This window comes from Myotis daubentonii, chromosome 15 (assembly GCF_963259705.1).
Source record: "Myotis daubentonii chromosome 15, mMyoDau2.1, whole genome shotgun sequence".
Lineage (NCBI taxonomy): Eukaryota > Metazoa > Chordata > Mammalia > Chiroptera > Vespertilionidae > Myotis > Myotis daubentonii.
In genome coordinates, this window is record NC_081854.1 from 21,748,427 (window position 1) to 21,776,405 (window position 27,979).

Below are 27,979 nucleotides of genomic sequence, written 5' to 3' on the forward strand. Positions count from 1 at the left end.
CCAATCAGGCTTTTGTATTAAAAATGCTACACCTAAAAAGAGTTTGGTCTCCTTGTGGGAATTAATCTGACTGCAGTTTAACACTCTCCTCAACAAAACAGAACAAAGGCAGCCATCGTGTAGAGTTATTGTGGGAAGTCAATAAGGTGACACGGGAAGAGTGCCTGGCAGAAGTAAATAAATATTCAGGTTAACAATTTCCATTTATATCCTGATGCCTAACAAGGATTCAGTCCATGACTTTTTTAAATCCTCACCCGAGGATGTATTATTATTAATTATTATTATTATTATTATTATTACTAGAGGCCCCATGCACGGGGTCTGCCACCTGCCCCCAATTGGGGTGGGGGGTAGTCGGGGGCGGGGAAGATGATGGTTGGCTGTGCACCTCTCCTGGACACCTGACTGATGGTCCAGACCGTGAGCAGTTTTCCTCCTGATCACTCATCATTCAGGTGCCTGGTCTATGAAGGCTGGAGAGTGTTTACTTACTTAGAATCACTGATCAGGATGGGGTAGGGGACCACAGGGGGGAGGGGCCACCCCACCATCAGCCAGTTGGGCCGCAGTTTGTGTCATAGCCACTGGTCATTCTGGTAGTTCTGCTGCTCGGTCGCTTGGCTTTTATATATAGACTAGAGGGCCTGTGCACAAAAATTTGTGCACTCGGGGGGGAAGGAGGGGTCCCTCAGCTCGGCCTGTGCCCTCTCACAGTCTGGGACCCCTCCGGAGATAACGCCCTGCTGGCTTAGGCCTGCTCCCGGGTGGCAGAGGGCAGGCCCAATCCCTAGGTGCAGCCCCTGGTCGGGCTCAGAGCAGGCCGATTGGGGAGTTGGGGCACCACCCCCTGTCATGCACAGAGCAGGGCGGATCAGGAGGTTGCAATGCCACCCTCAGTCACGCTCAGGGTAGGGCCGATTGGGGGGTTGGGGCACCGCCCCCTGTCACACTCAAGGCAGGGTCGATGGGGAGGTTGCGGCACCACCCCCTGTCTCGCACAGAGCAGGGCCCATCAGGGGGTTGGGGCTCTGCCCCCTGTCACGCACAGAGCAGGAAGGATCAGGGGGTTGTGGCGCTGCCCTCTATCACCCACAGAGCAGGGCCGATCAGGGGGTTGGGGCGCCGCCACTGTCACACTCAGGGCAGGGCCAATGGGGAAGTTATGGCTCTACCCCATCACACACAGAGCAGGGCCCATGGGGGGGAAGGGGGGTTGGGGTGCCGCACCCTGTCACACACAGAGCAGGGCCAATCAGGAGGTTGGGGCACCTTCCCCTGTCACGAACAGAGCAGGGGGGATAGGGAGGTTGTGGCCCCGACCCCTGTCACACACAGCGCCGCAGGGCGATCAGGGAGTTTGGGCGCTGGCCCCTGTCACACTGATCCTGATGCCAGGAGGCCTCGCGGCTCTGCTGATCCTGGTGCTGGGAGGCATATTACCCTTTTACTATATAGGATAGAGGCCTGGTGCACAGGTGGGGGCCGGCTGGTTTGCCCTGAAGGGTGTCCTGGATCAGGGTGGGGGTCCCCACTGGGGTGCCTGGCCAGCCTGGATGAGTGGCTGAGGGCTGTTTTCAGGCTGGTGGGTGACTGAAGCTCCCAACTGCTCCTTTTTTTCTTTTTCTTTTTTTATTCTGGGCCAGCTTTAGCTCTGGCTCCAGCTCTGAGGCCTCTGCTGCTGAAAGCAGGTATCTGGTTTGTTTGGGTTCTATAATCGAAACACTGTATCAACTCCAGCTCTGAGATCCTGGAGGGCTGAAAGCAGGTTTCTGGGGTTTTGTTTAGCTTCTATATTTGTAACAATGTTTCAAACTGCAAGCTCAGAGGCCGGCAAGGCAGGCGGGGAACGTTGGAGTCCTCTGTCACTGAAGCAGGCAAGCCTCATGTTCACTTCAAGCTGCCTGGCTGCCGGTCGCCATCTTGGCTGGCAGTTAATTTGCATATCACCCTGATTAGCCAATGGGAAGGGTAGCGGACATACGCTAGTTACCATGTTTCTCTTTTATTAGATAGGATTATTATTGATTTGAGAGAGAGAGAGAGAGAGGAGACATCCATATTAGAGAGAAACATGGGTTGGTTGCCTCCCTTAGGCTACCTCACTGGGAGTGAACCTGAAACCTAGGTATGTGCCCTGACCGGGAATTGAACCTGCAACCCTTTTGATGTGTGGAAGACGCTCCAACCAACTGAGCCACCAGGCAGACCATTACTTTCTGATGAACTGCAAAGCTGACTTCACGCTAAACCAGTAGTTTTCCAACTTTAGCGTGTATTAGACTTGCCAGAAGAGCTTGTTCAAACAGGTTGTTGGGATCCACCTCCTGAGTTTTTGATTCAGTAGGTCTGAGGTGTGGTCTGAAAATGTGGTACTTCTAGCAAGTTTCCAGGTGTGGAAGCAGGAAAAAACAATTTCCTTCTACCTCTCTAAGTTCTTCTGGACTTATGATTAGATTAATATGAGACAGGTTATCAGGAGAAAAATGTCACAAGTTTATTTCAGATGTACATGCAGGGGTGCCATAGAACAGCAGACCCAAAGAGGCTTGGGGCAGTTGAGGTTTATATGCCATTCTGGAGCTAAGGGGGTTGTGGTTTGCCACTTCTAAGGCAGGAAGGCAATTCACGTGGAGATAGAAAAGCAGATGTTCTGTAACTAAATGTTTGCTGAGCTTGTTTAACAATGGGACACAGAGAGGACTCTGGTCAATTAAGCCTTTCCAGGGTCCCCCCTGCTATCACACCTGGTTCCTATTGAATTGTAGTTATCTCTGACTATAGCTCCCATCAGGAGCAGGTCCTCTATCTCTTGTTAAAAATAACCAGCTTGAGAACCAAATGTGGGAGAACCAAGATGGCGGCATAGGTTAACGCCGGAGTTTGCTGCTTTGAACAACTACTTCAAAAGTGAAACTAAAAGACGGAACGAACATCACCCAGAACCACAGGAACACTGGCTGAGTGGAAGTCCTACAACTAGGAGGAAAGAGAAACGCATACGGACACTCAGAGGAGGCGCAGTGCTGAAGTCAAATTCTGAGGTGCGGAGTGCGCGGAGCGGGCTGGCGGCGGAGGGCGCGGTTGGCGTTTTCAATCGGGAGGGAGTCGCAGACTCTGAGCTCCAGATACAGGCGAGTCTTTAGGGACCCAGACTCAAACGGGAGAAGCGGGACTGTCTGGATTCGGTCAGAGCGAGTGCAGCTTTCTCTCCCAGCTTTGCAGCGGGTGCTGGGACTCAGAGAGGCAGAGCCCCTGGGGACAGGACTGAGAGCCGCCATAACTGCTCTCTCTGGCCCACCCTGTTGATCCTGTGCGACCTGCCCCGCCCAAGCCCTGCACAGAGGTATTTGCCGGATAGCCTCAGGCAAAGGCTAGATTAGCACATCCCTAGAGGACAGAAGTTCTCTCACTGCTGACACAGCTGATTCTCATAGCCACTTGGCCTGGAGGTCAAACCCTCCCTGGTATTAACTACAACAATCAAGGTTTAACTATAAGACTGTGCACAAAGACCACTAGGGGGAGCACCAAGGAAGCATAACAAAATGCAGAGACAAAGAAACAGGACAAAATTGTCAATGGAAGATATAGAGTTCAGAACCACACTTTTAAGGTCTCTCAAGAATTGTTTAGAAGCCGCCGATAAACTTAATGAGATCTACAAGAAAACTAATGAGACCCTCGATGTTATATTGGGGAACCAACTAGAAATTAAGCATACACGGACTGAAATAACGAATATTATACAGACTCCCGACAGCAGACCAGAGGAGCGCAAGAATCAAGTCAATGATTTGAAATGCGAGGAAGCAAAAAACACCCAACCGGAAAAGCAAAATGAAAAAAGAATCCAAAAATGTGAGGATAGTGTAAGGAGCCTCAGGGACAGCTTCAAGCGTACCAACATCAGAATTATATGGGGTGCCAGAAGATGAGAGAGAGCAAGATATTGAAAACCTATTTGAAGAAATAATGACAGAAAACTTCCCCCACCTGGTGAAAGAAATGGACTTACAGGTCCAAGAAGCACGGAGAACCCCAAACAAAAGGAATCCAAAGAGGACCACACCAAGACACATCATAATTAAAATGCCAAGAGCAAAAGACAAAGAGAGAATCTTAAAAGCAGCTAGAGAAAGAAACCCAGTTACCTACAAGGGAATACCCATACAGCTGTCAGCTGATTTCTCAACAGAAACTTTGCAGGCCAGAAGGGAATGGCAAGAAATATTCAAAGTGATGAATACCAAGAACCTACAACCAAGATTACTTTATCCAGCAAAGCTATCATTCAGAATTGAAGGTCAGATAAAGAGCTTCACAGATAAGGAAAAGCTAAAGGAGTTCATCACCACCAAACCAGGATTATATGAAATGCTGAAAAGTATCCTTTAAGAAGAGGAAGAGGAAGAAAAAGGTAAAGATACAAATTATGAACAACAAATATGCATCTATCAACAAGTGAATCTAAGAATCAAGTGAATAAATAATCTGATGAACAGAATGAACTGGTGATTATAATAGAATCAGGGACATAGAAAGGGAATGGACTGACTATTCTTGGGGGGGAAAGGGGTGTGGGAGATTCGGGAAGAGACTGGACAAAAATCGTGCACCTATGGATGAGGACAGTGGGTGGAGAGTGAGGGCGGAGGGTGGGGCGGGAACTGGGAGGAGGGGAGTTATGGGGGGGGAAAAAAGAGGAACAAATGTTATAATCTGAACAATAAAGATTTAATTAAAAAAATAAAAAATAAAAAATAACCAGCTTGAAATAATCAGCATCTCCAAAGGCATATTTTTAGGTGGTAAACTTTGGCGCCCCCCCTCCCAGGTGACGCTGATACTGACGGTTTGGGCCCACACACCTTGGGAACCGGTGCTCTAAAACCTTTCATGACTCCCTAGAACTTCGGGGAAACCTCCAAAGTTGGTTTCCAGAACCCTGCCTGTTGGCCTTCCTATCCAGCTCTTCTCTTTTCTCCCTATAGGTGTATGTAGTCCACAGCCTAGTTACACAGAGCAACTTGAATTCCTGTGTGAGGCGTGTTCTCTCTCCAGACTGCACATGCTGTAGCACCTTCTGAAACACTTTTCTCTACTTTGTCGGTGGCTGAACACTTTCCTTCCCTGGGGTCTTGTGACACATGGCCAGTCCCTATCCCTCCCCTGACCACACCAGAACATGACCATCTGGGAACCAGTCTTTGTTTCCCACAAAATCACAGACTTTAGGATGACAGGGCCTAGGGCTTTCTGTCACTGTTGTTCCCAACTCTGTCCAACACAGAATAGGTGTTCTAGGTAAATGAACAGTTGATGGATGTGTAGGCTCCTGCCCCTAGCCCACCCACAGGCCAGGGAAGAATGACTTCATCTGAGAGAGAAAACTCAGCAGCTGTGTACCTGAGCCCATCTAGATTCCTGAGCAGAATCAGAGAGACTGGTGTCTTCTCATGGTACCCCAGCTCAGAAATACAGCCCCATGGGGGGTGCCCCTGTTAGACCTTGATACAAAGGTACATCCTGCAACATCCTTTATGCCAGAAGCTGCCAACCACCCACATGTCCATTAAGGAGATGCTGGAATAATTTATGGGATGTGTGTCCTAGAGGAGGCACTGCAGAAATTAGAAAGGATTTAAGACCTACTTGTGTGTCTCTGGGATGACCTATGAATTACACTGGGTTGGTGAAAAAAAAATCAAGGTGCAGAAATGATAATAATGATTAGCTGACATTTTAATGAATACCAGACACTGTTCTAAGAGCTTTACAGATATTAAATTGCTTAATTCTCTAACAAGCCCATGAGGTAGGTGCCATTATCCTCCCATTTCACAGATTGGCAAACTCAGGCACAGGGGGGCAAAATCACCTGCCCTGATTGGGAGTGGTAGAGTTCTGATTTTAATCCAGGGACTCTGCCTCCAGAATCTGTAATGGTAACCTCCTCGTCACACCAAGTACCATTTGTGTAGAGTGAAAGACACTGACACACATGTATATTGCTCATATTTGTCTGAGAAATCAGTCAACACAGCCTGAGTGCTGGAGAAAGATTGACTTTCCACTGTATACTCTTTTGTGCCTTTTGAATTTTTAGCATGCACCTTCTTTAAAAATATTTTTTTGTTGATTTCAGAGGGGAAGGGAGAGGGGGAAGAGGGATAGAAATATCAATGATGAGAAAGAATCATTGATTGGCTGCCTCCTGCACAACCCCTACTGCAGCGATTCTCAACCTGTGGGTCGTGACCCTTTGGGGGTCCAATGACCCTTTCACAGGGATCGCCTAAGACCATCGGAAAACACATATATAATTACATATTGTTTTTGTGATTAATTACTGTGCTTTAATTATGTTCAATTTTAACAATGAAAATACATCCTGCATATCAGATATTTACATTACGATTCATAACAGTAGCAAAATTACAGTTATGAAGTAGCAACGAAAATAATTTTATGTTGGGGGGTCACCACAACATGAGGAACTGTATTAAAGGGTCGCGGCATTAGGAAGGTTGAGAACCATTGCCTACTGGGAGTCGAGCCTACAACCTGGGCATGTGCCCTTGATTAGAATTGAACCCAGGACCCTTCAGACCCAGGACCCTTCAGTCCTCAGGTTGAAGCTCTATCCACTGAGCCAAACCAGGTAGGGTGGCATGCACCTTTTTAAAAATGTCTTCAACTGAACAAGGTCTGGTTTCTTTTTCAAGAAAGGGAGAAACAACTGCCTCCCCCCCAGCTGCTGACTTTACGGTGAGGAGACAGAAGACTGCGAGGCTGAGAAAGAGCTCGACAGTAGGTGTTTCTGAACTCCCATGGGACAAGGTGACCAATCAAAACCTTGCTCAAATCCATTTTGCACTTCCTGTGTGACCTTGGACAAATTATTTGATCTCTCTGGGCCTCCTTTCCACAACTATAAAATGTGGTGAGAATGTACCTAACAGTTGGTAAGAGGGGTAAATAAATTATGTATCAAGGGCGTGGAGCAGTGCCTAGCTCATAGTGAATCCTATGTGTTTTCTATTACTATTATTAAAACAATCTTGTGTGCCTTTTTAGCATGATTTGACAATGTTGACTTCTTCCTTCCTAAAATACTCTCATTCTCTTACCAATACTCCCCACCCTCCTGGTTTTCCTCCTCCTCTCTGGAACTCCTTTTCTGTCTTCTTTGTAAGCTCTTCTCTCTAGTATGAGGACATTGGTTGAAGGGACACTGCTCACCATATGGGGCCTTTACTTAGAAAAAGAAGCCTCCTTTTGGCATATTTAGCCTTGAACTTCAGACCCTATTTGTGTCCACCCTGCTAGTCAGGCATCCCTTATGTAAGTCCCAACCTGCATAATTATACATGATGGCCTTGGCTGATTTGTTAATCAATATCCACCCATCCTCCCACTCTCCGGCCTTTCTAATAGAAGCCCAATTTCATTCAAGTATTCACCAGCCTCCAAGCTGAAACCTTACCCCCAGCCTCAGTTCTGGGGAACAGGGGGAATCCTGAAGAATCTAAGCTAATCCTGAATTCCTCAAGCCAATGATTGGCTCAAGATGGGCATGTGAGGCAATTTTGGCCAGTGAGATGGAAGAGGAAGTCTGCTGGGAGGCTTCAGGAAAGGATTTTCTTGATTCCAGAGACAGCATGGGAAAAGATGCCACTCTCTTCTTGTACTAAAAATTACCACATCTCCTTGTGATGCCTGGGCCTGCCGCAGCCACTTTGGGGCCATAAGGGGAGTCCATGTGGAAGCCAAACATTCAGCTGAGGGTGGAAGAGCAGAGCGGGAACCTGGGGCCCAAGACCCTCCTGGAGCTGTCACTGTATCATGCCTAGAGCTCTCCCCAACTCTGGTGATGTGCACTATACACTCATCTCATTGTTTCACCTCGTGCCATTCTGGATTTTGTTACCCGCTGCCCAAATCTTTCCTTACTGATACAAAATATAAATATCCTTAGGCTGATTTCTCAAGGCTGGTCCTCTCTTCACTCCTACCTCATGGCCTTGGTTCCTGCATCTGTCTCCAGCCTCAACTACTCTGAGCCTCAGCCCTGGGGGCTCTGTGGCCTCCTGATATCTTCCTCTGAGTGTCTTTAGCCCCTCACACTCACCATGTTCCAAACTAGCCTCAGCATCTTCCCTCAAGCCTGTTCTTTCTCCAAGGCTCCCATCTTGATTGCAGTTGGCCATCCCTTGCACCTTCCCATGGCCTTGTTCCCTACCCCAAATCTATAAGGCCTATGGCCTGTCCACTTGGTCTTCCGAGCATCCTTCCACCTGTACCCCCTCCTGTGGGCTCTGTCCAGCGCCATGATTTTCTGCTTTGTTCCTGCCATAGCCTTCCCTGGGCACCCAGCCTTTGTCTCCCCCTCTCATCTACATCCACAGAAAAGCTGGGGGATTTCCTAAGGCACAAACCCAACCATGACCCTGTTCTGGTAGAAACCCTGCCGTGATTCTCTAGTGTCCTCAAGAAAAAAGCTGTTTCCCAAGCTGATCATTTAAAGACACTTAAGAGGGGCCCATGTCAACTACACCACTATCCTTCCCCCATTCACTCCACGCTAGTCACAGAAGCTGATGGCTAACATGCTTTCCTACCTCCAGGCCTTTGCATACATGGTTCCTTCTGTCTGGAATTGCCCTTCCCATTTGTCTATTAAGGCCTGGCTCAGATGCACATCCCTTGTCACCTTCATAGGGTTTGGGAGAGGTAACAGCTCAGTAGATGGGCCTTTGGTGTAAGTGCTATTGCTGCTGTATCATTGGGCGGGGGGCGGGGACAGACAGGAAATCTATTGCTTCCTAGTTCTGTGTCTAAAACAAGGAACGTCCCTCCTATGCCTCAGTTTCCTCAACTGTGGAGAGAGGATAATATTATATTTTCTCATGTAAGTTACCCAGAACAGGGCCTGGTCAAAGCACCACAGAATAACATGGAAGGTTCTGTGAAGTCATCTTGTGAAGTACTATTATTATTGCCATTTTACAGATGAGGGACCTGAGAATCACAGGGGAAGCGGCTGCCCGAGGAGATGGGCAGTATGCAACTGAGTTGGGACTTGAGCCCAAGCAGGCTGGCTCCAAAGCTCACAGAATATGCACTTAGTGCTCCACAAATGGGAACAGTTGTTACAGTAGTGCTGTGGCCAAGAACAGTGCCTTCTGTGCCATTCGGATCCAGACTGGGATCCTGTTTCCTGCTGAGGAAGACGCTAGGACCCAGGCCTACCCCAGGGCTCTCTGCATGGGTCTTGCTCCCTGGAGACACCTGAGGAAAATCAGTTACACCTTCTTCCCTTGACTGCTATTCATATTTCAGGAGTGAGTTCAGTTGTCCCTTCCTCCAGGAAGTTCTCCCTGACCTTCCAAGTTATATTGGGTGCATTCCATTGTTTTCTCCATCACACCGCTGACCACTCTGCGTCTGCTATTAAAGTCCTGCCAGTTCTGGGCTCACTGTGTGGGGACGTCTAAATTACTAGACTATGAGCCCCAGGAGAACAGGGCCCAGCTACATCACTAACAATGCCCAACATAGAAGAGTTTGGGATGAATTAATATACAGGTGGGGCAAAAGTAAGTTTACAGTTGTGAGTACACGAAACAGTTTATTCTAGTATTATTTATTAATCATTGTATCATTTTCCATATGAACAACTGTAAACCTACTTTTGCCCCATCCTGTGTTCTTTCCAATGGACAGATAAGAAAATGAAGACTCAGAACGGACTGTCACTTGCCCAAGGTGTAGTGACTGATCCAGTGCCTGAAATGATACCTGAGCCCAGAGCCTGGTAGAACTGTAGATGGTGCGTTGCTGAGAGAAGCAGATGGAATAAAAGAGTAAGAAAAAAAGAGACGTTGAGAGGGAAAGACAGAGACGGTGAGAAAGCCGAAGAAGCACTGAATGAGGGGGAGATGAGAGAAGGAGCCAGGAGAACAAAGCAATGCAGGTGCTTGGGGAGCCCAGGACAGGTACGACAAAGGATGGACAGCTGGTGGCAGTGCTCTCATGAGCACTGGCATGTGCCCACGAGGGTCTAGTATGTCAGTTCCAGTCACATGGTCCCTCAGCCGCAGGCTAGGTCCATCCAGTCTCAAGGTGCCTGCCCCAGCTACCTGGGGATGGAGGCGTAGTTGGTGTGGGAGCTGGTGGTGAGTTGCTGGTGTGGTTCTGACTGGGGACTCAGAATGTCCACCCGATCCTCCTCATCCTCATGGAAGCCGGCAGGGCGTGGGCTGGGCAGCAGGATGAGCTCTGTGAGGCCATGAAGGTCAGACACATGCCGGACAGTCTGCAGCACCAAAACCATGGCGATCAGACCCAGGAAGAGGTAGGCTGCAAAGAGGGCAGAGGGGCCATGGGTGAACTCAGAACCTTGGCAGGCCCAGGGTGGGGCTGTGACCCTCAACTTTCCCCTAAGACAGGCCAGGTTCCCCTTGTACCCTCCACGACAAGGCTGTGCCCTGGGTCCTGAGCCAGCTACCCTACTCACCTGTGACCAGCACCTTGTAGAGGGCCCGGTAGGGCTGGCCGGGGGCTTCACCGGGCACATAGTCACCCAGGCCAATGGTGGACAAAGAGATGAAGCAGAAGTAGAAGGCATCCAAGAAGCTCCAGGCCTCCTCAAGGTGGGCAAAGATTGCAGCGGGCACCAGGAAGCAGGTGGTCACCATGATCCCCAGCAGAACCACCAGGTGCCAGCGGGCCAACCGCCGGGAGTCCCAGCCCCAGCGCATGCCCAGCCAGGACAAGGGTGCATGGGTCAGCAGCAGTGACAGGCGCTGGGCTGAGGCAGTCAGCAGCAACATGGTGGCCGGCACGCCCAGGAGCGCAAAGACAATGGAAAAGGCCTTGCCCGCATCTGTCAGCGGTGTTGTGTACCCATAGCCTGTGGAAGTAACAGGGAAATCCTTCTGCCCACTTGGCACCTACTTGGGGTCTGTGGCCATCCTAAGCCAAGACCTAATGTTACCCTTGAACTTGCCCCCCATTCTTTCATTTCTGGTCACCCTTGACTTCCTTATCACTCACAACCACTTTCTGTCAGTGAATCCCATTGTCTCAAATTTCAAGTAGACCCCAAGTCCATCCACTTCACACCACCCCACCTTCATGTCTACCCCGTAGTCTCCTCCCTGGCCTCCCTCCTCCACCTCCACCCTTGCCTTCACAGTCTGTATCCCGGACACAGCCCCAGGGGCACTGTGAACACCAGTGTTAAGTCATGCCCCTCCCCTGCTCAGAGCCCCCTGGTGGCTCCATCCCACTCAGGAGGAAGGACAAAGTCCTCATCGTGACCCTGAGGACCCACACAATCCAGCAGGGAAATACACTCCCACCTCAGGGCCTTTGCACTATCTGTTCTTTCCCTATGGAACACCTTCCTTCAGGTTTCCACAGGGCTCCCTTCTTTTCCAGGTCTTTGTTCAAACATCACCTCATGAGGCCTTCCTTCACCCCCTTTATTTTGTTGTTGTAATCCTCACCTGAGGATATTTTTCCACTGATTTATTTAGAGAGAGTGGAAGGGAGGGGGAGAGATACAGAGAGAGAGAGCCATCTATGTGAAAGAGACACATCCATTGGTTGCCTCCTGAATGTGTGCCCCTGCTGGGGCTGGTGGAGCCGGCAACCTGCCCTTGATGGGAATGGAACCCTTCAATCTGTGGGCCGATGCTATATCCACTGAGTCAAACTGACTAGGTCTGACCACCTTATTTTAAATTTTTACAGCTTCTCACCCAACTTTTTTGGTTTGTTTTCATAGCACTTAACACTGTCTAACAAACTATATGATTTACTTATTTGGCTACTCTCCGTCTCCCCCATTCGGGTGCCATCTCAGGAGGGCAGGGGCTTCTGTTTGCTTTGTTCAATGCTATAGTGCTGGTATCAGGCACAGAGTGGGCACTCAGTCAATAGTCGAAATAATAAATGAAGGGTGCAGGCTCAAGTCTGGCCCCCTCTACTCTAAAATGGGTGTGACAAGCCCCAGTAACCTCCTGGAGGGCCGTGAGAACACAGGACCACAGGACCATGAGTGTGAGTTCTGCAAACTGTAACATGATACAGGGGGATTCAGGTGTAAGTGAGACTGGCTCACTGTTTTAGTGTATAATTTAAAATATCTTTATTTCCCAAATAAATCAACCCAAAAGGTCAGAGAGATGATGGGGGTGATAAGGGGCCTAGTTAATGTTGAGGTCAAATGTTTTTAGCCCAAAAGACTGCAGATCCAGCCCCCTGATCAAAAATAACATGTGGAATCATGCAGATGAACACATCTCCCATACAAAGGGATCTGATTTTTTATATACTCAAAAAATCGAGAGTAAGGGCTGGAAGAGATTCCTGTACACCCATGCTCATAGCAGCATTCTTCACAGCCATGTGTCCATCGATGGATGAATGGGTAAACAAAATGTAAATATATACAATGGAGTATTATTCAGCCTTATGAAGGAACATGCTACAACATGGATGAACCTTGAGGACATTATGCTAAATGAGAAAAGCTAGTCGAAGAAAGACAAATACTGTATGATTCCACTTATATGAAGTATTTAGAGGAGTCAAAATCACAGAGACACAAGTAGAACGGTGGTTGACAGGAGCTGGGGAGAGGGCACATGGGGAGTTGGTGTTTAAGGGTAGAGTTTCAGTTTTGCAAGATGAAAATTGTTCTAGGGATGAATGGTGGTAACGATTGCACAACAATGTAAATGTACCTAATATCCCGGAAGTGTACAATTAAAAATGGTAAATTTTATGTGTATTTTACCATAATAAAAAATTGGGGGGAAAAAAGGCTCTGGCTTTCGCTGTACACATGGCCACCTGGAATAAAGACATTCCCTCTTTAATGGGGTTTCTCCATTAAAACCTTTGTATTAATGAGGGTTGGAGCCATAATGAAAAACCTCAAATAATAATTGCGCAAATAAGATGCAGCTAGGTGTAATTAGAATAATTTCTGACCAATGAGGCATACATGAAAGAAGCAAACAAGTTCCAATAAGTGTCCTTAAAGAGAGGGTGGTACCACCCTAGCCGGTTGCTTAGTGGTTAGAGTGTCAGCTGTGGACTGAAGGGTTTCAGGCTTGATTCTGGCCAAGGGCGCATGTGCAGGAGGCAATCGGTCAATGTTTCTCTCTCTCTGGCTCTTTCCCTCCCTTTCCCTAGGGTGAGGATTAACAACAACAACAACACACACACACACACACACACACACACACACACAGAGCCATAAAAGAAAGGGAGATGCCTATCCCCTTCTTTCTTCTTTCTTCCCGCTGGCTGAAATACAAACAGAAAGGCAGGAGCTGAGCAGCTACCTTGGACCATGACGTGACCTCGGGATGGAAACCCTGCACCTAGAGTTATGGAGGCGCTCTGACCATGCAGCATCATTCCAGAAATAGATTTCCATCTTATTTACGCAGCTATTATTTGAGGTTTTTCATTTATGGCTTCAACCCTCACTAATACAAAGGTTTTAATGGAGAAACTCCAGCAGTCAGCTGAAATGGCAGGTATGCAAATAATCTGAGTCTCAACTTGCTACCTCAAAGAGCAAAGTTCAAATCAGTTTTTTGCCATTTATTCCCTACATGACCTTGGCCCAATGACTTTCCTCAGAGTCCTGCAAAATGGGCTCATAAAAAAATGTCTTCTTCAAATGCAATAGTAATAACCCTACCAGGGTGGATTGCATAGCATCTAGCAAGACATAAAAAGAGTTACCATGGCAGTCATGCTCACTTCCGGGATGCTGACCCCACCGTCTCTGGCCTCAACTGGAGCAAGTCTGCCTGGATCAATTCCAGGCCCAAGGCCTTTCTCAGAGGGCTCGGGCCTGACAAGACCAGAGGTGCCGTGGAAGAAGTCTCTCTGAAAGACTTTTGGCTTTTCATTTCTCAGACACATTCAGAGCTCCAGGCTTTCCCACCAATAACAATGAAAACTGAGGCACAGAAAACCTGTTATTATCCCCAACCCTTCAAACTTACAAAGACTTCCTCCTGACCAAACTTTAGTTAGGCTCCTCTTGACTAGGCCGTTTTAGCAAGAATGCTGTCAGTTTAGGGAGAATTCCTCCACTCTTGATATCTGATCACATTCCTTATTTTCCACCTTTGAGAGCTGAGGTCTTGGCCTTTTGCAACAATCCCATTAAGCCAGTAAATAAGAATCCCCTCTCTCTTAATAATTTCCCGTCCACTGATCCCCTCACTCTGCTCTCTATCTCCAGCTGTCTTTGTTATATTCAGAATTGAGTTCAGCCGAAACCGGTTTGGCTCAGTGGATAGAGCGTCGGCCTGCGGACTGAAAGGTCCCAGTTTCGATTCCGGTCAAGGGCATGTACCTGGGTTGCGGGCACATCCCCAGTGGGAGATGTGCAGGAGGCAGCTGATCGATGTTCCTCTCTCATCGATGTTTCTAACTCTCTATCTTTCTCCCTTCCTCTCTGTAAAAAATCAATAAAATATATTTTAAAAAATCAATAAAATATTAAAAAAAAAAGAATTGAGTTCAGTCTCGCTCCCTTATTGCAACAACTTACCATTTTTAACAAGTACCTGAGTAATTTTTCATTTCAGTATATACACATCACTCCTCTTCATGCAGGCTTCAGAAGTAGTGCAGTGTATTGGTTAAGAGCATGGGACTCTAAGGCCTGATCGCCTTGGTTCAAATTTCTACTCTACACCTTCCTAGTTGTGTGACCTTGGACAAGTTGTCCAACTTCTCTGGGCCTCAGTTTCTATTGCTAAAAAAATACGGCCAGACCCGGCCCATGTGGCTCAGTGATTGAGGGTCTACTCATAAACCAGTTGGGGCAGGTGCCTGGGTTGCAGGCTCGGCCCCCCACCAAGGGACTGTGTGGGAGGTAGCCAGTTGGTGATTCTCTCCATCATTGATGTCTTTCTCTCCCTCTCCCTGAAATCAATAAAAAATACAGTGTATTTATTTTAAAAAATAGGGCCACTAATGGTACCAGCTTTACAAGGCTGTTGTGCTGATTGAGTTAAAGCCCATACGTGGCAACTCTTCTACCAGGTTTTATTATTACTGTGAAGTGGGGAGTGTTATTATTCCCATTTTACAGATGTGAGAGGACACTGAAGCCTAGAGTTGAGCAGCGGGCTGAGCAGAAATCCGAACCCAGGCTGTGCATGCCTTGAGTTTGGCTTCTTCATCTGTCCTCTTGGGACAACTTCTCAGAAGCCAGGATCTGGGAGGAGGTTGATGGAGACACTCATGTGACCCAGTGAAGCGCAGGAGCAGGTCAGGCAGGCCCAGCCAGCGGAACAGAGTATAAGAGGAGCGTCCAGCTCTGCTAACAATGGACTTGGTTTGCTGGTCCACACAATGGGGCACCAAAGGCAAAGGCCACCTGCTACTGCAGGCAGGGAGGAGGAGTTAGGAGTCTGGTAGGCCTGCCCCAGCCCCATCTCTCCTCACCCCCAGGCCAAATTCCACGCAGAGAGAGGAAGAGGGAGTTTGGGGGAGGGGATGTGAAAGGACCAGCAGAGCCTTGACTACGGATTTCCCAGGTCTGCAAGTGCTGAGGTGGGAAGGGATGTCCCGGGTAGGGCTGGGGGGAGGGGGTTGGTCCTACCTGAGGAGGTTGGTTTCTGGTTTGAAAAGGATCCTGGGTCCAGAGGAAAGGTGACAGGCCCCAGTGGGGGCATTTTCTGGATTACAAATGGGACTGGGAGGGGATTCCTCAGGCGGAGGGGGATTATGAGCCTGAGGATGCCTGAGAGGACATGATGAGTGTAGACAATGCTAAGGGGATGATGGGACAGGGTGGGTGTCTCGGGTCCAAGGGTGGAAAGTGGTAATGGTTTTGACTGGACACTGGGGAGGGCTCTGGGGTACAGGGGGCCTGGAGTATCCTTGGTCCAAAGCAGGCTGTGGCAGTGTTAAACAGGGAGTTCCCAGCTGCGGGTCTAGAGATTTGAGTGTTTCCTAGAGCCTAGGAGATTTCCTTTCTTGGGAAATCTAGGTTGAGCAGGGGTAGCAGGTGCAGAGAGCAGAGTTCCTGGGCTGGAATCGTGTGATGGTGTGTGTGTGTGATGGTGTGTGAGTGTGTGTGTGTGTGTGTGTGTGTGTGTGTGTGTGTGGTGGTGGGGATTCTGCTCTCAATGATAGTGTGTGTGGAGGGCACTGTTGTCCCTGATAGAAGGTCCAGGTGGTTCTGGGGCTTTTGCTGGGAGTGATGAGTCTCAACTAGGGGTTCTCAGGTTCAAAGAGGCCCCCATGGGGAGACCCTGGTTTGGAAAGCAGAAGGGGTTTTGCTAGAGCCAGTTTTGAGATTGGAGGGGAGGGAGTCCTGGCTGGGGGGCTTCTGGAGGATAATCTAGCTCCCTCCACGATGGTTGTCTCTCATACATCCATAGTTAGGGGCTGCTAAAATGGAATTCCAGGTCCAGTGAAAACCAAAGCGTCTCTATTGGGAGAAAACTCTGCATTGAGGGCTCCCCGATACAAGGGAGATGTCAAGATGGAGTGGGGTACATGGAGAGGGGTCCTGTATCTGGAGTCAGGGCTTACCTGCTGGGGAGTATGAGTATGAGAGAGGCAAAGGCCACCTGCTACTGCAGGCAGGGCCCCTTTCAGAGTAATGGTCACGATCCAGAGGAGGGGCCCTCTCAGAGGGAGGCCCCAGGTCCTGGCTGAGGGATCTCTACTGGCAGTAAGGTCTTTAGTGATGGCACCCTGAGGGGGTCTGGAGATTCAGGGTTCTCTCTGGGCACCAGAGTCAGGAGGAGGTTGGGATAGGGCTTCCCGAAAGGCTTCCAGGAAAGATCTATCTGGTCAGTCAGGAGACATTGTTTGAGGGGGTGGCATTCTGAGACCAGAGTCTTGGGTGGCTGAGGTCCGAGTCCAGAGAGGGTGAGGGTCTCAGGCCCAGGGTCCCAGGTCCTCACTGGAGGTTTCTGAGGGCAGTGTAGGCCCAGAGGGGCCTGGAAGGGCCATGTCTCCAAGGGGTGAGGCAGAGGAACAATGTCCCAGATGCTCCCTGGCAGGTACTGAGTACAGCCCTCGTCCTGGAGAACTGAGTGTTTTCCTGCGGGGAGGAGAGGCTTGGCTGGGGGCTTCCCGAGGGAGGCAGATCCCACGACTGTGGATCCCGGATTTTCCTCCAGGGGTTTTGAGGGGATCCCAGGCCCAGAACGGACTGGAGTGATCTGCTGGGACAAGGTTACCTCCTGAGGGCTCCCGAGTGCCCCTGTGGGTGGGTTCTCGCTAGTTTAGGGACTGGGGCGGCGCTCACCTACCCACGGTGGTGACCAGTGTGCTGGCAAAGAAGAGAGCAGAGGCAAAGTCCCAGGCGGGGTCCGAGGCGTTGGCGGGCCCCGAAGCGTTGGCGAGCGCTGCGCGTCCCAGCCGGCCGGCTGCCAGCACTCGCTCCACGAAGGCGTCCAGAGCGGGGGCGGCCAAACACGGGCTGCGCCGCAGCAGCTGCTCCCGCAGCATCTCCAGCTCCGCGCGGAGCCGAGCCTCGTGCGGCCCCTCCAGTCGCGCCACCAGCAGCGCGCCCAGCCCTAGGTACACGGCGTAAGCGGCCAGGGCGCCCGCCAGGAGCGCGCCCCGCCGCATGGCGCCCCCCGGCTCCCACCGAGCCCCGCCGCCCCGCTGACGTGGCCCCCGCCTGTAGATGGCCGGGCGCCCAGCTTTAGTTCCGGGAGCTCGAAGCACGGCCTTCAGCTCCCCGAAGAGGAACCCGAGAAGAAAGGGGAGGGGAGGGGAGGGGCAGGAGAGGGAGGAGAAGCGCCCCGCCTCCGGGAAACTGAGGCACGCCCCACCGCCAGGTGTTAACACCGGGAGGGTGGAGCTCAGCACTCCGGGACCCAGGAGACTAAACGGATGGAAAGAGTGGGGCATTCTGCCTTTCCCTCTCTGCGTCCCAGGCGTCTTGATTCCTTTGTTTAGAAAGAGTCCGAACTCTCCTTTCTGCTCAAGGACCGAGAAGTCGCACCCCAACTCCTCCGGGCCATCTTGCTGGGCTACAAGATTGTGCTTTTCATCAAGGTGCATGGCTGAGGGGACCAGGGGACAAGTTGGCATCCAGCCCTCATCCCATTCGCCAAGTCGTGCGCTCTGGAGTGGAGCTGCGTCCACCGGTGGGGAGGCCTGTCTAAGTCACAACCGACACCACAGGGGCAGGGGTCCTCGTGCCTTTACGGCCAGAATCGGGATATTTAGCTCTTCACCAGATCTTTGCTCAGTGCCCACTTTGTGCCCGACCCTTTGCTGAGTGACCAAGACAGTTCTGGAACCTGCCTTCAGGGGGCTCCCAGCACTTCAGAGTGACAGCCCAGAAAGCAGCACGGCAGTGACCAGGGCTGGGATGGAGGATGCCCAGAGGAGGCAACTACCGCAGCTTTTGAGAAATCAAGAGCTTCTGGAGAAAGGAAATAACTGAAGTGAGAGAGGAAGGATGAACAGGAAAGAGCCAGGGTCTCTTTTCCAGGCAGAATCACAGATCCACACCTTCACTGAAGGGGGGAATCTTTCCTTCCCTGCTCCCTCTGCTTCCCTGCTTCCCTGCTCCCTCTCCACACCCCCTCTCTGACTGCCTTCCGGAGGGCAGCCCCAACTCCTGACCACATCTGACTGGCAAAGGAGTGGGGCTCGGGGACCAGTTCAGACACACCCAGATGGTTCTATTTATAAAACTGTGGCAGCTCTTGGGAAAGAGCCCAACTTGGGGCTTAGAACTCACAGGAAGAGACACCTGATAATACAACAGCAGCAGTAGGGGCCAGTGATCAAAGGCCCTATGGACACATGAGCTTGTATCTCAACCCCTCCTCTATTATTCCTCTATTAGTCATTAAACAGATGAGAAATTTTAGGCTTAACAATTGAGTAGTCACAAAACTGGTAAGGTGTGACCATGTGAACATGAGGCAACACAAAGCTAAAATATTTGCTTAGTAATAAAAGTATTTAGAAGATGAAAAAATAGTGATGGAGCCTGAAGGACAGATGCTAAACCAGAGGTTCAGAAGAGGAATGGGGACAACTCACGAAGAAAGCCCGTGACTAAGCCAGGACTCATAACTGAGAGACTAGAACAGTCCTCAAGGTCCCCAGAAAAGGCAATGCCTCGGGAGGAAAGGGAAAGCCACAGTGACAGAGTCACTTGCTGACAGTCTTCCGGAGTGCTGTCATTGCCCAGAAGTCACGCAGTTATCTTTGCCTGAGATAGTGGAGGAAAGTGTGGGACAGAAAATGGGAGGCTGCAGGGGAGAGAAAGGGGGAGACCGAGTGAGATACATGGGGTACTGAAAGACAAAGAGAGGAGAGACTAAAGAAGCTTAATTCTCCGGGCTTCTCACTTGCAGGTGTGCCTGGGTGTGCTGTGAGTTGCGGGGGGATGTAAAGTGTTTTGGGAGAACTGGGAAAACCAGGTCACAACCCAAAGCATTTTTTATCATTTTCTGGGGAAATATGTAAAGAGATATTCCTACAGACATCTTGGTTCTTACCTCCTAACTTGCTGAGTATTCTTTTCTCACTCTAACCATTCACTTTAACACCTAGGATCTGCCCAAACTGTAAAGGGCAGAGCCCGCACCACTCCGCTTAGCCCCTCGGAAATACAAATGGACTTCTTTCCTGCTCCACACCCTTCCCTGGTTCCCGCGCGCTCTCAGCGACCCAAATTGAGCGTCTCTCCAGGGAGAACTCCATTTCCCATCCGCCTCTTCGCTCGACACCTACATTTCCCATCATGCACGACACCGTCTACTCCTAAGATCGCTCCCTGCCCCGCCTTCCTGCCGCCCGGGTCTGGACTCTCGGCTTACGTCACGGGCCTCCAGCCCTCCCTCTTACCCACAGCGAACGCGGCCAGGCTTCCACGAGAGGGCGTGGCCTCTGAACGATCGTAACGCCCATTGGCTGTCGCGTCGCCGGTGGAACGTGGCTACGGAAGCCGGGCGGAAACATTTCGAACCGTGGCTGGGGCGGTAGCAACGAAGGATGCATCCAGCTGGCTCGGCGGCGGGGACTCCCCGGCAGCGTAAGTGGCGTACGTGGCCCGCCGAGGTGATGAGGCGGGCGGGGTGTGGCGGGGCCGCCGCGGCGGTTGGCGAGGTCGCTGCAGGTCCGAGGTCAGGAAGTCAGGGATCTGGAGCTTCGAGGTGTGCACCGCACCAGGATGCCAGCTCCGGGTAGGGGCGCTTTGGGGTCGATTTTTTTCCCCTTAGGATATTATTTTGAAAGAAAACAACTTTGGGCAGGATACTGTATGATGAGCGGAAAAGCGCGACTTTCATTGATTTCGCCGTAAGCAATCATCCTATCCCTTACCCCTTCGTAGCCTCGGGCTGTCGCCTATGCCCTAGGACAGGGTTCGTGGCCCTCCATGAGCGAGGAGGGCCATGGTTATCCCTTATTTAAGATTTGAACCTGTGTTTATTTGGCTGTTAACCTTTTTTTTTCCATCTTTGCGAATTTGTATGTCTAATCTCCGTGAATGTGCGTGCATCTCATCTATTCATTCAACATATCCTGCCTCAGCTCCCCTGTGCCCAGCCCTGTGTTGGAATGTGGGTACCTGGTAGCGACCAGCAAAGCACCGGTCATTGTTAACTCTTGTTTGTTTCTGAGTTTGGTGGGAAGACAGCCACTAAACTCAGAAACAAACAAGGCAGCCTGATAATTTGGGGACTAATTAGAGCCATAAAGGGAATAATCAGGATGTGTTGAGGGAGACAGTGTGATGCGCCCATTCCTCCCTTCAAACATCAATAAGGTGCCTGGCTGGTCCTGTGGTAGGTGATGCTGGAGATACAGTGGTGCCCAACAGGTTCCTGACCTCATGGAGCTACCAGTACAGAGCAGAAGACAGCCGCAGGGTTGAGTGATGGACATTCTGATGAAAGAAGCAGCACAGGCAGACGGGTTAGAGCCAGGGAGAGGGAAGCACAATCAGAGTGATGATGGCTGGGATGGAGGAGTGGTAGCCCAGATGAGGCATGTGACCCAGCCTGGGGGTGTCAGGGAAGGTTCCTGGAAGAGGTGCATCTAATTAGCCCAGAGAAGGGGATTTGTAGTGAGGGAAAAGCATTGGAGGCCTGTGCTGAGTAAACAAGTAGACAAATGAATTGTGATAAGTGCTCAGAAGGGAAAAGAGAATCACTGGATATTATGAGAAAGAACAAGGTATGGCTAGTGTTTATATTGAGGAATGAGAAAGATCTCTGAGAAGGAAACATTTGAGCTGAGGCCTGAGTGCAACATTGGCAGTTGTCAATAGTGGGAAGGTGTTCCAAGGTGATGGATGTTCAAAGGTCTATGGGGGCCCTGGCCGGTGTGGCTTAGTTCGTTGAGCATGTCCCAGGCACCCAGAGGTCACTGGTTCGATTCCTGGTCAGGGTGTATGCTCGATCCCCAGTATGGGGCTTGCAGAAACAGCGATGGATGTTTCTCTCATCGATGTTTCTTTCTCTTCCCCTCCCTAATCACGAACATATATGTGTCTGCGTGTGTGCGTGTGTACATGTATATATATATATGTATATGTGTATGTGTATATATATATGTATACTAAAAAGCCTGTGGGGGGCTAGGAGCTTGGCAGGGTCATGGTCTGAGAGGAGGCCATTGTGACTGAGGTGCAGTGAGCCCCAAGGAGGGGTAAGGTAGTAAAAGAGGGTGGTTAGCAGGGCTGGGTCCTGCAGGGCCTCATAGGCATTAGGATTTTATTCTAAACACAGTGGGCCCTGATCTTAGGCAGAAGACAGGAAATGTTCTCTTTTGCACTGAAAAAGATCGCTCTGGCTGCCCACTGGAGAGAACGTTGGTGCAGCTAAGAGTGGACAGGAGGACCCAGGGGGAGGACATTTAAGTCAGGTGCAAGATGACATAGTCTGAGAGGGAAGGGTAACATTGAGACATAGTGGGCAAGAATTAGCGATTGATTGATTGGATGCCAGACAGAAGGGGAATCGGGGGCTTGGAGACGGCGGTTAGGGCCCAGGGGCAACCAGAGGCCATTGCCAAGAAGTGGTCTACCTGGGTCTGGCTACAGGAGAGAAGTGGTGGCCAGAGACAGAGCCCAGAGCCTAAGGCACACTGTGAAATTTGTGGGTGTGGATGAGATTGCCCTAGGTGAGGGCAGAAGACAGGGCAAGGGTGGAAAATTGGGTCACACATTCCAGGGAGCTGGAAATAAGTCACTGATTGAGAGAGACAGATTGGGAAACCATCAGCTCCATGAAGGCAGGAGTTTTTGTCCCTTTGATCATTGCTACCTGCATCAGAGCCTAGCACAGGAGGGTGCTAAGTAGGTATTTGTGGGCCTCAGACAGAAAAGAGAAAAAGATAGGCATAGTGTCTCAGAAGCCAAGAGTTGGAGGTTGGCATTTGGGGCAATGCACCTAGTGCTGTGAGGACTTGAATTGGATGAGAGCAGAATAATGGACCCGACCTGGTGGTGCAGAGAGCCTTTAGGTGGCTGGTGGGAGCAGGACCCCAAATACCACTGGCTGAGGGGTAACAGGGAGGAAGGACAGGCTCACACCAAAGCTTTCAGGAAGTGACCCTTTGGCCAGAAATGAGAGAGGAAAAAGGGAAGTGGAACTTGAGGACAAGAGGGCCAGAACCACTGCTGCGTTCTTTGGGACTGAGGACACCTGGGTCAGTTTTCCAGCTATAAATAACTGAGATGAAGAGCTGAGGGGCTTGTAATTGACAGTATGAGCCAGGCCAAGGGCTGAGGAGTCTGAGTGTCACTTCGCCTTGGACTATTAACCCATTCTACAGAGGAGAGAATTGAGGCACAGAGAGTCACGATGCAGATGACTTGCCTCCTACCCCATCCACTGTAATCCTACCACCTTGTATCCTGTGCCCACAATGGTGCCTGGCATATAGAAGGAGCTCAATGAATATTGGCTGCCACAGCATTGCTTACTGGTTAGGAGTAAAGGCCTTGGAGCCAGAGTGCTGGGTTCAAATTGGTAATCTCCATATTTCTATCTCCTTTCTCTTAGCCCACCCCAATTAAGCACACATCCAGTAAGTCCTGGCCCTCCCAGCTGGCTCCAAAATCTATCCAGAAGCAGCCCATTCCCCTCCCCTCAGTCTCCACTCTCTATCCTGGTCTCCCGCCTGGACCATCAATAAATTCCTCCCTCCTTTCCTCTATACCCAACATGAAGCCAGAGGGACCTTTTTAAAAACTTGAACCCTGGCTCTGCCTCATATTATCTGTATGACATTGAGCAGGGGCCTGAACCTCTTTGGGGCTTGCTTTTCCCATCTGTAAAATGGGGGTGCTAATAGCATCAACACAAATGGGTTGTTGTGAGGATTAAATGAGTTAATCCATAATGTTTAGAACATGACCTAATATGTGGTTAGTGCTCAGTTGGGGTTGAATTATTGTAATATTTATTGAGCAACCTGGATTGGACTCCTGCTCTTCCCTCACTCTGTTTGGCCCTTTACACAAGTAATTTAGCTTGGCTGGGCCTCAGGTTTCCTATCTGTAAAATGGGGATAGCTGCTGATTCATTTAGTAGGTTTTTGACAAGTGCTAGGTATAGGATTTAGCCATGAACAAGACAAAGATTCCCACTTTGGGGACTCACGCTTTTGTGGACAGACAGGGGGAAAAAAGAAGTAAAACATCTAGTATCCCAGCTGGTGCCGAGTTCTGTGGATATAAATGAAGCAGGGAAGGGGGGTGCCACCTATGGAGGTGCAGTTGTATACAGGATGGTGGGGGAAGGTCCCATTGAGCCAAGACTTCAAGGAGGGCAGTGAGCCATGAGGACACCTGGGGGAAGAGCATTCAGGCAGAGGAACAGCCAGTGCAGCAGCCCTGAGCTGGGAGTACGCCTGGTCTGCTCAATGATAGCCCATGTGGCTGGAGCTGAATGAGTGAGGGGGAAACATGAAGAGGGATACGGACAGAGAACTTGTTTGTAAAAAGCTTAGTACAGCATTCTGTGCATAGTAGCTAGCAACGTCATCATCCTTGTTATTTGGATGGATGGATGGCGAGCAGAGCCTGCCTGCACTTGACTGGCTGACCCATCTAACACGAAAACCAGTGCCCCACTGGAGTAAGGTGGGAGGGGGTGTGCCCACAAAATGAATGAGACATCTACCTCTCTCCCCCTGCAGCCTCAAAGCGGAGGATCCCTGTGTCCCATCTGGGCATGGCTGACCCCCATCAGCTTTTTGATGACACAAGTTCGGCCCAGAGCCAGGGCTATGGAGCCCAGCGGGGACCCAGTGGCCTGGGCTACCCTACAGCTTCTGCCTCGCCCCAGGCAGCCTTCTTAGCTGATCCTGTGTCCAACATGGCCATGGCCTATGGGAGCAGCCTAGCCGCACAGGGCAAGGAGCTGGTGGATAAGAACGTGAGTGGGCTGGGCTGGTGGGAGTGGGGGGGAAGGCTGGGGCCATGAGGCCAGGGCTTCAGGGAGAGCTCTGCCTCCCCAGATCGACCGCTTCATTCCCGTCACCAAGCTCAAGTATTACTTCGCTGTGGACACCCTGTACGTGGGCAAAAAGCTGGGCCTGCTCTTCTTCCCCTACCTGCACCAGGTCAGAGCGCCACCTACTGAAGTGACCTTCCACGGTCAGAGGGAAAGACAGCCTCTGGGTAGGGGGCAGTGGATGAGGGTTGAGTCAGAGTCTGGGTCCTGCATGAGGGGCAGGATGGGTGATAAGCCTTAAGAGAGGGCTGTGAGCAGGGTAGAGGAGCCCAGCTCTGGGGGTTCTGTCTGCTCCCCCACTATCCCCACAGGACTGGGAGGTGCAGTACCAGCAGGACACGCCAGTGGCCCCCCGCTTTGATGTCAACGCTCCGGACCTCTACATTCCAGGTTTCACCCTATCCACCGCTGTCCTGCACCCTCCTCCCTCTGGGTGGGCATATCTAGGGCAGAGGTTTAGGTACCTGGAAGCCCAGATGGTCCTTCCTCTGACCTGTGTCTGTGTGTCTGCTTCCCATAGCTATGGCTTTTATCACCTACGTCTTGGTGGCCGGCCTGGCACTGGGAACCCAGGATAGGTAAGAGAGATTGCAAGTGGGTAGGGTGGCACGGGCTTTGGAGGGCTGAGGGGCAGTTGGGAGAGTCTCTTGGTCCCCTCTCTCAGAATAGCCCACTGTGCTCTCTAGGTGTCATACTCAGGGTCACCCCTCTCCTTCCCATCCACATGTAGTACCCTGTACAGGGTGATTCTCTAAATTCATCCTCTTTGGCCTCCACCACCAGATCTAGTCTTATCCTCTCCCGCTCCTAACCAGCTGCCCTGACCCCACACCCCCTGCACCCTGACTTTAGCAGCAGCCAGGAAGGTCTTGTCTGAGAGGCAGGCCTGACCACATCCCAACCTGCTCAGAAGCTGTCCATAGCTCCCCAGGCCCCAGACCAAGCCCCAGCTTCTTAGCCCTGCACTAACCTCCGTGAGGCCCTTCTCTGCCCCGCCTCACTCTGCTGTGCCACTCTGGTCCTCTTTCCATCCTCCACCAGGCCTAGCACTGCCATCCAGGGCCTTTGCACATCTAGTTTCCTTTGTTCAGGAGTACGTTCCTCCCTGACATCATCACCTGCTGAGCATCTGCTCACTCAGGGTGTCTCCACTCCAATGTCCCTTCCTTGAGGAAGCCTTCCCACCACCCCAGGCTGGGTCAAGCCTCCACCTCTTGTTCATAGGCCCCTGTTCATTTCCTTTGTGGCACTGAAAATAATTATCATTTGAATATGGCAGAGAGCAACCATCTCCTTACTCCTTCAGGCCTCAGGCAGATGTCCCTCTGGGAAGCCCTATCTGACACCCCTCCCGCTGGGTCAGGCACTTCCCATGCCCTGTGCTTCCCCAGTCGCAGCCCTGATATGTCTAGGGTGTCACTGAGGACAGATCTGCCTTTCCTGAATGGGACTTCCATGAGGACAGGGCCCAGATCCACCTTGGTCACTGCCGGGTCTCCAGCCACACCCAACACAGGCTGTCCCCCAGTGGATGTTTAGGGAGGGTTTGAGCAGGCCAATCGAATGACAGCTTGGGTGCCGGCAGGTTCTCCCCAGACCTCCTAGGGTTACAGGCCAGCTCGGCGTTGGCCTGGCTGACACTGGAGGTGCTGGCCATCCTGCTCAGCCTCTACTTGGTCACTGTCAACACCGACCTCACCACTATCGACCTGGTGGCCTTCTTGGGCTACAAATATGTTGGGTGAGTACCACCATCTCCCCTCCACAAACAGCCCCAGCCCTGGGCCTCTTCCTGAGACCAGCCTTCCCCTCTTTCTCCCAGGATGATTGGTGGAATCCTCATGGGCCTGCTGTTTGGAAAGATTGGCTACTACCTGGTGCTGGGCTGGTGCTGCATGTCGATCTTTGTGTTCATGGTAAGTTGGGGCTCAAGGGAGCATCAAGTTGAAGACACAGGTCCCTTGGGCAGATTGGGTTCCCCTGAAGACATCCAAGCAGCGGATGTCAGGTGGAGAGTTTAGACCAGAGCTGCATTGCTGAACTGAGGACCCCTGGAGTGGGTGCCACAGCTTGGGGTTCAGGAGGGCCTCCTGGAAGAAGGGGTGTCCAAGCTAGGGTCTGAAGGAAGAGAGGAGCCAGCCAGACTGCTAGGGTGGGCGGATGCTCACCTTCACAGCACTCTCCTTACATTGTGGACTTTCCTGCCAGGATTTTCTTTAAGATGAAAAAAGTTTCAGCACCCCTGATGTAGCTTGTTTGAGGGCTCTTTGTGGGGGTGCTGGTTAAGCTAGGCCTGGGTTTGATCCCAAGCTTAGCTGGATCCTGGGAAGATCACCTTTTCCTTTTCAATCTCAGTTTCCTCTTTTGTAAAATCGGGATGATAACTGCACCTCAGGATACTTGGGGGACTTAGGGTGAGAAGCAGAGGGCACAAACTGGTAACTTGTGGGCCACATCTAATCATCAGATAAACTTTGACTCAGATGTTATTTACAAGATTTTTTAAAAAGGCATTCTGGTTTGTGTTAAAAATTACCATCTGGGCAGCATGAGCAGTGACAGCAACCGGAGCCACGCCGTCCAGACAGGGTGATCCCAGTGCAGCTCCCCCCTAACTCACTGTGGGGCCGGGCCTGGGTTTGAGCCCTGACATTTTCTCAAGGCCTTGGGAAGAGCATCACCATCTGTTAGATCCGAGGAAGCCAGGGAGTCCCAGAGTGGAGATGAGCGCAGCTGCCCCTGTGGAGGGAGGGAGAAAATGGAAACTGCAGAGGGGCAGGGACTGAAAGTGTCCAGGCGCTCCCACTGGCGGGAAGGGCTAAAGGGTAACCTCTACCGGCCCCAGATCCGGACGCTGCGGCTGAAGATCCTGGCGGAGGCTGCGGCCGAGGGAGTCCCAGTGCGCGGAGCGCGGAACCAGCTGCGCATGTACCTGACCATGGCTGTGGCGGCAGCGCAGCCTCTGCTCATGTACTGGCTCACCTTCCACCTGGTGAGGTGAGGACGGCGGGCCCGCCTCTAACTGCTGCTCCTGCCGGCTCCTCTCCCGGCCACCTGCCAGCCCACCTTTGCCATGGCCCCCCAGCCCGAGATGCTCTGCCCCCGCCCCCAGCCCAGGTGCAGAGCTCCCCTGGGGCACTAGCCATCCCCCAGCAGACAGCCTCTGTTCTGGAAACAATAAACCTTCATGAGCCCAGCTTGGGTAGCTCTCCTTGGTGGCTGTGCGGTTGCCCACAGGGGGCAGGCCAGGCCCGCTGGAGAAGCGAAGGGGGGTGGGGAGGGGGGGGGCGGGTCGCGGTTCACAGTTGCCTGCAACCTGGAGGCCACCAGAGGTGAAGGTTTAATGAGCCTGGCCCAGGCCCGTCAGTGGGAAGCCTTCTTCCCCTTTTTCAACTTGGGCTTCTTGACCTTGACTGGGGTGCTTCCGTGAATCTCTGCAGGGTGGGGCTGTGGGAATAGGAGAGGAGAGGGGGTTC

The 27,979-nt window shown here is 51.2% G+C and overlaps 2 protein-coding genes across 5 annotated transcripts; one reads left to right on the forward strand and one right to left on the reverse strand.

The window, feature by feature from the left end:
- Positions 1–5,727: 5,727 nt before the first annotated feature.
- KCNK6 (potassium two pore domain channel subfamily K member 6) lies at positions 5,728–18,296 on the reverse strand. 2 transcript variants are annotated; one of them, XM_059666696.1, is made up of 3 exons: positions 17,319–18,278; positions 10,523–10,918; positions 5,728–10,365 (listed from the first exon to the last, which is right to left on the reverse strand). In XM_059666696.1, the coding sequence occupies exons 1-3, from the start codon at positions 18,106–18,108 to the stop codon at positions 10,142–10,144; spliced, it is 1,410 nt and encodes a 469-aa protein (XP_059522679.1). In that variant the 5' UTR covers positions 18,109–18,278; the 3' UTR covers positions 5,728–10,141. The 2 variants fall into 2 exon arrangements, with proteins under 2 accessions (XP_059522679.1, XP_059522680.1); XM_059666697.1 differs by lacking the exons at positions 5,728–10,365; positions 10,523–10,918 and adding an exon at positions 16,465–17,107 and having other exon boundaries at positions 17,319–18,296.
- A 1,660-nt stretch (positions 18,297–19,956) lies between these two features.
- YIF1B (Yip1 interacting factor homolog B, membrane trafficking protein) lies at positions 19,957–27,699 on the forward strand. 3 transcript variants are annotated; one of them, XM_059666699.1, is made up of 8 exons: positions 19,957–20,071; positions 24,187–24,425; positions 24,508–24,612; positions 24,815–24,893; positions 25,024–25,081; positions 26,089–26,244; positions 26,326–26,419; positions 27,349–27,699. In XM_059666699.1, the coding sequence occupies exons 1-8, from the start codon at positions 20,032–20,034 to the stop codon at positions 27,502–27,504; spliced, it is 927 nt and encodes a 308-aa protein (XP_059522682.1). In that variant the 5' UTR covers positions 19,957–20,031; the 3' UTR covers positions 27,505–27,699. The 3 variants fall into 3 exon arrangements, with proteins under 3 accessions (XP_059522682.1, XP_059522681.1, XP_059522683.1); XM_059666698.1 differs by having other exon boundaries at positions 19,998–20,080; XM_059666700.1 differs by lacking the exon at positions 19,957–20,071 and adding an exon at positions 20,083–20,222.
- The last annotated feature ends 280 nt before the right edge of the window (positions 27,700–27,979 follow it).